At 42.7% G+C, this 8247-nt stretch overlaps 1 protein-coding gene across 1 annotated transcript; it reads left to right on the top strand.

Annotated features, from left to right (window-relative positions):
• The first annotated feature begins 1604 nt into the window (after positions 1–1604).
• On the top strand, positions 1605–6699 carry LOC139531492 (tartrate-resistant acid phosphatase type 5-like). The gene is made up of 6 exons (XM_071327983.1): positions 1605–1813; positions 2015–2205; positions 3283–3410; positions 3605–3796; positions 5708–5855; positions 6075–6699. The coding sequence occupies exons 1-6, from the start codon at positions 1741–1743 to the stop codon at positions 6312–6314; spliced, it is 972 nt and encodes a 323-aa protein (XP_071184084.1). The 5' UTR covers positions 1605–1740; the 3' UTR covers positions 6315–6699.
• Positions 6700–8247: the final 1548 nt, after the last annotated feature.

The following is an 8247-nucleotide window of genomic DNA, read 5'->3' as shown; positions in this document are numbered from 1 at the left end:
TTCACCCAGTTTATTGTGGGAAGCTTGTGGAAGGCTACCTGAAACATTTGACCCAAGTTAAACAATTTAAAGGCAATGCTACCAAATACTAATTGAGTGTATGTAAACTTCTGACCAACTGGGAATGTGATGAAAGAAATAAAAGCTGAAATAAATAATTATCTCTACTATTATTCTGACATTTCACATTCTTAAAATAAAGTGGTGATCCTAACTGACCTAAGACAGGGAATTTTTACTAGGATTACATTTCAGGAATTGTGAAAAACGGAGTTAAATTTTTTTGGGGCTAAGGTGTATGTAAACTTCCGACTTCAACTGCAGGTAGGTAGATAGCACTGTGTTAAGTATAGGTAGTTGTAATTCAACCCTGAGCTTGGGATCACATGATGGGAGGACAGAAACACACCTCCCTGAAGAATGATTGGATATTGAGCATGACGCTCCCTAAATAATGATTGGATATTGAGGATGACTCCTCCCTGAACGGTAAAGGTTAAAAATACATCTCTTCAAACAATTCATGTGTTCTGTCCTCTGTGACACGTCACCGCTCTGAATGAACTCCGTAGACTTTGTCTGTTATCCTTCATAGATTTAGCTTGATGAGAGCTGTGACTTCACAGTATATATTTGCTTTATGAGGACACTTGAGTAGCTCATAGATATGTTTCATACAGGGACATAATGTAATGTAGCTGAGGACTTTGCAGCAAGGACTTTTCCAATTCATATTTAGAGTCAAAAAAAAAAAGTAACCTGAGTCGTAAAAATTTATTTTTTGTTGCCTTGAACATGCCCTTTCTTGGTATGCTTCTCGGTCTTACCGGGTGAAAGGTCATTGATATCCACTACAGACTTTTGGAGCTTAGAACTAAAGTACACACATGATGTGGCCTGACCATTCTTTCCATCAAAATCATTAGATCAAGAGACATACTGAGTGAACCTTTATAGTCAGGCTATAGATTAAGTCAGGTGTTAAAGTTCAGGTGGGGGAAAAAATGATGTATTTTATTTATTTATGTACTAAATTTCTTGTTTTCATGTAATTGTATTCATATACTGTACAGTACCTGTCGAAAGTTTGGACACACCTACTCATTCCAGGGTTATCCTTTATTTGTACTGTTTTCTACATTGTAGAATAATAGTGAAGACATCAAAACGATGAAATAACACATATGGAATCATATAGTAACCAAATAGTAACAGTGTTAAACAAATTAAAATATATTTTTTATTCTTCAAAGTAGCCACCCTTTGCCTTGATGACAGCTTTACACACTCTTGGCATTCTCTCAACCAGCTTCACCTGGAATGCTTTTCCAACCTATGCTGTGCACTTGTATGTAGCTCATTTATTTACATTCCAAATATACTATTGCATTCTTATACATCCCCCATTGTATACTAATTTGATCACTTAAATTGATTGTCTAGACTGGTCGGCATTGGTTTCTTGTGTGATCGCATCTAGTTTTAAAGGTAACTCAAAGTTTCTGTTTGCAGAGTAGATAGACATTGCTTAGCCAATCAGCTGTCTTCTAGTCTTTTCTTCTAAAATGGCTCAATGCAGGAAGTTATTCTGAAACCACAAAATACTGCTTCCTCTTTATAAACAGTTCTAAAGAGAGCCATAAAGAAAGTTGTTTCTGTTACAGCGTGTGACACTTTGACTGACGGCTCAACCCGTCCTTGTCTTTGTTTGGTAGGTCTAAACGTCTCCATACTGGTGGAATGGAGCGTCTTCCTCTGCTGCTACTGCTGTGCTTACATGCATTCTGGCCATGCTGCCAGCCACTGGAACAAGGTACACTTTTCTATCTACCAGATCTCAAAATCAACTTCACTACTGTATTACTGCGTGGTTGTTTCCTAATATCCAGTTAAATTCAGACTGTAATGTAATTATACCAAAGAGTGTCTTTGGTTCAAGCACATGACATGGTACGAAATAGAAAATAAGAATGAGATTTTGGTCTGCTGTGTATATGTGTCACCTGTCCTTTAGCATCTCTGCGGTTCGTTGGGCTAGGGGACTGGGGAGGCATTCCGTTATTCCCCTACTACACCCCTCACGAGCAGGCCATCGCTAAAGAGCTCTCCTGGACAGCACAAAGTCTGGGGCTGGACTTTGTCCTCAGTCTGGGAGATCATTTCTACTACAGCGGAGTGGAGGATGTAAATGACCACCGCTTCAAGGTCACTTCACACTACAGTTCGCAATACAGTCGCTCTGCAACACTGTTCACACTGCAACACATAGGCTGCGTTTACACAGGCAGCCCAGGTCTGATCTGTTTGTTCAAAATATCAATTATTGGCAAAAAAAAATCTGAAATGTACTACCTGTGTAAACGTAGCCATAGGCTTGGGTTGAGACGCCACACGACGACAAACATTATTGTGATGACAAACTCATCAACTGTTGTGACAACAGCTAGTAAACATATCTTACCACAGGCAGTTAGATTGTAACTTAACATCTCAACATATTTAACCTATCTGTCGTGTGTGGCATTGTGAAGAATGTGAACACGGAACACACGTACAACAGACATACTGAAGGACTTTGAAAATGGCAAGAGAGCAAACAAAATATCTAATGCTCCATTCTGTGTAACAGATTGTGAAATATACGTTGAGATAAGAAGTGTTGCGTCACAGTTGTTCCTTGTTTCTAGGCAACTAGCCAACTCTTTGAGAGAGAATGTGTTTTAAAAAATTTATAAAAATGTAACCTTTTATTAACTAAGCAAGTCAGTTAAGAACACATTCTTATTTACAATAATGGCTTACCCCGGCCAAACCCTAACCCAGAAGACTCTGGGCCAATTGTGCGCCGCACTATGGGACTCCCTATCACGGCCGGTTGTGATACAGCCTGGAATCGAAACCAGGGTCCGTAGCGACGCCTCTTGTTAGTTGAAGGACCCAGTGACGTAACACAAACTGGCAGATGGAGCGGTGTCCAGATCACCGTGTTCTTGTATAGTGAAGAGGACACTTTCTTTTCTCACTCCTAGAGCACGTGATTCTCCTTTTTTCCCCTCTGAAATAAAGTGAAGCATTACGCCCTCTTGTGGTAAAATATTGTACATCAACTATTTCTTCAGAGCATTCAGATTGTATTAGTGTTGGCAGCACACAGAATTTTATGCATTATAACTTGACTATTGATATGTTATATATCAGTTATATATCATATCGCTCTGGTTTTTCATCCTTCAGTCATTTTCCTGGGTTGGTAATGATCTCTTTTTTTTTTTCTCCTGCAAGTGTACCTTTGAGGATGTCTTCTCTCACCCCTCGCTGGTTGACGTCCCTTGGTACTTGGTGGCGGGGAACCATGACCACATTAACAACGTTTCCGCTCAGATCGCTTACTCGAGCAGATCGAAGAGATGGTGAGCGTCTTACTAAAGATCTTTTAACTGTGTGGTTTTAATCTTTTACGCCACGCATCCTGAAGAAAAAACAACATTCACATGCCAATTAGCAGATGCTTTCATTCAAATAGTGTATACATTTAGAGTATGTGATCCCTGTTGGGAATTCAACCCACAACCTTCTGTGTTGTTCTCTTCTCTTGTTACCTCAGGAGGTTCCCCGAGTTGTACTATGAGCTCCAGTTCAAAGTTCCCCAGAGTAACGTGTCGGTGACCGTCCTGATGGTTGACACAGTGGTGCTATGTGGGAACACCTATGGGGGGACCCAGCCCAAAGGAGAGGAAAACCTGGGGGCTTCTGCCAAGCAGTTAGACTGGATCAACTCCAGACTGGCAAACAGCAAGTACGTCCATATGGTCCAGTTTCCTGGAACCAGATTAAGCATAGTTTAAGCATAGATAGTCTAGGACTATGCTTAATCTGGGTTTGAGAAACTGGCCCTGAAAGACAAGAGGTCAAAACACAGCCTCTCATTAAGTATACACTGTTCAAGCACATCGGTGAAACAGCTGACAACTTGTTCTGTGAGTAAATAATGGCTTGGATGGATTAAATGTTTATCAAGGTGGAGAAAAATAAAAGTATTTGATCTCATAAATTGTCGTTTGAGCCTTGAGAAAAGATTTGGAAGATTTCGGACCATGAAGAGATCCCTGACTGACCACACCCCTCTTTTAGAGATCCCTGACTGACCACACCCCTCTTTTAGAGATCCCTGACTGACCACACCCCTCTTTTAGAGATCCCTGACTGACCACACCCCTCTTTTAGAGATCCCTGACTGACCACACCCCTCTTTTAGAGATCCCTGACTGACCACACCCCTCTTTTAGAGATCCCTGACTGACCACACCCCTCTTTTAGAGATCCCTGACTGACCACACCCCTCTTTTAGAGATCCCTGACTGGCCACACCCCTCTTTTAGAGATCCCTGACTGACCACACCCCTCTTTTAGAGATCCCTGACTGGCCACACCCCTCTTTTAGAGATCCCTGACTGACCACACCCCTCTTTTAGAGATCCCTGACTGACCACACCCCTCTTTTAGAGATCCCTGACTGGCCACACCCCTCTTTTCGAGATCCCTGACTGACCACACCCCTCTTTTAGAGATCCCTGACTGACCACACCCCTCTTTTAGAGATCCCTGACTGGCCACACCCCTCTTTTAGAGATCCCTGACTGACCACACCCCTCTTTTAGAGATCCCTGACTGACCACACCCCTCTTTTAGAGATCCCTGACTGACCACACCCCTCTTTTAGAGATCCCTGACTGACCACACCCCTCTTTTAGAGATCCCTGACTGACCACACCCCTCTTTTAGAGATCCCTGACTGGCCACACCCCTCTTTTAGAGATCCCTGACTGACCACACCCCTCTTTTAGAGATCCCTGACTGGCCACACCCCTCTTTTAGAGATCCCTGACTGACCACACCCCTCTTTTAGAGATCCCTGACTGACCACACCCCTCTTTTAGAGATCCCTGACTGACCACACCCCTCTTTTAGAGATCCCTGACTGGCCACACCCCTCTTTTAGAGATCCCTGACTGACCACACCCCTCTTTTAGAGATCCCTGACTGACCACACCCCTCTTTTAGAGATCCCTGACTGACCACACCCCTCTTTTAGAGATCCCTGACTGACCACACCCCTCTTTTAGAGATCCCTGACTGGCCACACCCCTCTTTTCGAGATCCCTGACTGACCACACCCCTCTTTTAGAGATCCCTGACTGACCACACCCCTCTTTTAGAGATCCCTGACTGGCCACACCCCTCTTTTAGAGATCCCTGACTGACCACACCCCTCTTTTAGAGATCCCTGACTGACCACACCCCTCTTTTAGAGATCCCTGACTGGCCACACCCCTCTTTTAGAGATCCCTGACTGACCACACCCCTCTTTTAGAGATCCCTGACTGGCCACACCCCTCTTTTAGAGATCCCTGACTGACCACACCCCTCTTTTAGAGATCCCTGACTGACCACACCCCTCTTTTAGAGATCCCTGACTGACCACACCCCTCTTTTAGACTCCTCCACTCTCATCACTATTTGAATCAAGAAATACCTTCACACTGCTACACACACATTCCTCAACTGTTACTGAATGTGGAATAGAAAACTCCTGTAACAGAGTTGGTTTGATGAACTCCACGCGCATGATGAGTAACCTTGCCTGAGACATGAAGCTTCCAGAAGATAATACCTTGTATAATGTCTTGTATCTGTCCTTCTCTCCCAGGTCAGAGTTCATTGTGGTGGCTGGTCACTATCCTGTGTGGTCCATTGGTCATCATGGCCCTACAAAGTGTCTTCTGGGTAGACTACGGCCTCTGCTGAAGAAGTATAATGTCACAGTCTACCTGAGTGGCCACGACCACAGCATACAGGTGGTTATCATACATGTTATGACCATACATACAATAACAAAGTGACAGTTTGAAGTGACAGTTTGAAGTGACAGTATGAAGTGACAGTTTGAAGTGACAGTATGAAGTGACAGTTTGAAGTGACAGTTTGAAGTGCTAGTCTGAATAGACAAATGTTCCCATTTTACAGTCACTTATTTGAACAACTGATGTTGACCTGACTCTCTATACTCTCACCAGTTTATCAGAGAGGATGATGGGAGTTCCTATGTGGTCAGCGGGAGCGGGAACTTTGTAGACACATCCGCCAAAAACATCGAGACATTCCCGTCGTCATGGCAACGGTTCTCCAACGCTGTCAACCGTACGTCCGGAGGATTCGCTTACTTTGTAGTCACAGAGAACAGTATGACTATCAGCTACATTCAGACTGATGGGAAATGTGTTTACCAAACAGCATTGGCAAAACGCAAGGTCTGACACACACACACACACACACAGAGGCATCACCAGATAGTCAACAATGAGCTGTTGTAGGTCTAATTAATATCATCTTACACTCTGACATTGTTGTCCAAACAAGGCATAATATTGTATACTACCTTCATAAAGTACATTTCAGTTTCAGAACTGTAAGTCCTACAAACACATGCTTAGTACTGTTAGAGAGGTAGGAACTGATAAAGGTGTCAGAAACTGTGACTACAACAGAGCCTGAGGTACAGCAGGCCAAAACAACTGAAATTCATATTCGTATTAATTGTTTTTAGGGAGTGGGGGGGGGGTCCCCCAATTGTCCCCATGTTGGTGCATAAGAGACTTTAAAGTCAAGGTTTCAAATAAAATACCAATTACCAATCACCAATTACTGTTCTAAAAGGATAACACATTTTTTTATTATTAGATATTTTACCTAATGGTGGCCCTCTACACATTTGTGAATACTCATTGGAACACAGCCATTTTAAAAGCGCAGCTGTTTTGCAACTTGCCAAGCTAAAGTCTCTATCTATCCATTGATTTAAATGTATATATCCCCTGTCTGATACCCAGTTTGTCCACTAGATGGCAGTAAAGAGATCACATGACGTCTCTTGGCCACTTGGAAACCAGTTGCGTCTGGTTTGGGTAGTGAGTCACTGTACCAAAATGGTTGAACGAATTATCAAGCCTGACATCTTAAAATGAACCTAGCAATCAGGCCTTTAATGTTATATAGTTTATTTATTGAAGTAAATCACAGACAGGTGAGGAAACTTCAAATGTAAACGAGTGAGCTATTGGGCGGCAGGTAGTGGTTAGAGTGTAGAGGCGGCAGGTAGCCTAGTGGTTAGAGTATAAAGGCGGCAGGTAGCCTAGTGGGCCAGTAACCGAAAGGTTGCTAGATCAAATCCCCAAACTGATAAGGTCAAAATCTGTCATTCTGCCCCTGAACAAGGCAGTTAATGCACTGTTTCCTGGTAGGCTGTCAATGTAAATAAGAATGTGTTCTTAACTGACTTGCCTAGTTAAATGAAGGTAAAAAAGTGAGCTATCTAAATGGAGCATACAAGGTCATTTGGAAGTAAATGCATTGTTTTACAATGACCATCAGGATGTACCCTTTTCCATGTAGTGGTAGTGGTAGTGTTTTACAATGACCATCAGGATGTACCCTTTTCCATGTAGTGGTAGTGGTAGTGTTTTACAATGACCATCAGGATGTACCCTTTTCCATGTAGTGGTAGTGGTAGTGTTTTACAATGACCATCAGGATGTACCCTTTTCCATGTAGTGGTAGTGTTTTACAATGACCATCAGGATGTACCCTTTTCCATGTAGTGGTAGTGGTAGTGTTTCACGATGACCATCAGGATGTACCCTTTTCCATGTAGTGGTAGTGTTTCACAATGACCATCAGGATGTACCCTTTTCCATGTAGTGGTTCACAATGACCATCAGGATGTACCCTTTTCCATGTAGTGGTAGTGGTAGTGTTTTACAATGACCATCAGGATGTACCCTTTTCCATGTAGTGGTAGTGTTTTACAATGACCATCAGGATGTACCCTTTTCCATGTAGTGGTAGTGTTTTACAATGACCATCAGGATGTACCCTTTTCCATGTAGTGGTAGTGTTTTACAATGACCATCAGGATGTACCCTTTTCCATGTAGTGGTAGTGGTAGTGTTTCACGATGACCATCAGGATGTACCCTTTTCCATGTAGTGGTAGTGTTTCACAATGACCATCAGGATGTACCCTTTTCCATGTAGTGGTTCACAATGACCATCAGGATGTACCCTTTTCCATGTAGTGGTAGTGTTTTACAATGACCATCAGGATGTACCCTTTTCCATGTAGTGGTAGTGTTTTACAATGACCATCAGGATGTACCCTTTTCCATGTAGTGGTAGTGTTTTACAATGACCA

Source organism: Salvelinus alpinus, chromosome 10 (assembly GCF_045679555.1).
Source record: "Salvelinus alpinus chromosome 10, SLU_Salpinus.1, whole genome shotgun sequence".
Lineage (NCBI taxonomy): Eukaryota > Metazoa > Chordata > Actinopteri > Salmoniformes > Salmonidae > Salvelinus > Salvelinus alpinus.
Note: the sequence above shows the minus strand (reverse complement) of the source record. Positions and strands in the feature narration are given on the sequence as shown.

What these genes read in the sequence shown, in the direction of transcription:
- LOC139531492 (XM_071327983.1), top strand. Translation starts at nt 1,741, where the DNA reads ATGGAGCGTCTTCCTCTGCTGCTACTGCTGTGCTTACATGCATTCTGG. An exon ending in CTGCCAGCCACTGGAACAAG is followed by an intron (nt 1,814 to 2,014) that starts GTACACTTTTCT and finishes CCTGTCCTTTAG; the next exon opens with CATCTCTGCGGTTCGTTGGG. An exon ending in TCCAGACTGGCAAACAGCAA is followed by an intron (nt 3,797 to 5,707) that starts GTACGTCCATAT and finishes CTTCTCTCCCAG; the next exon opens with GTCAGAGTTCATTGTGGTGG.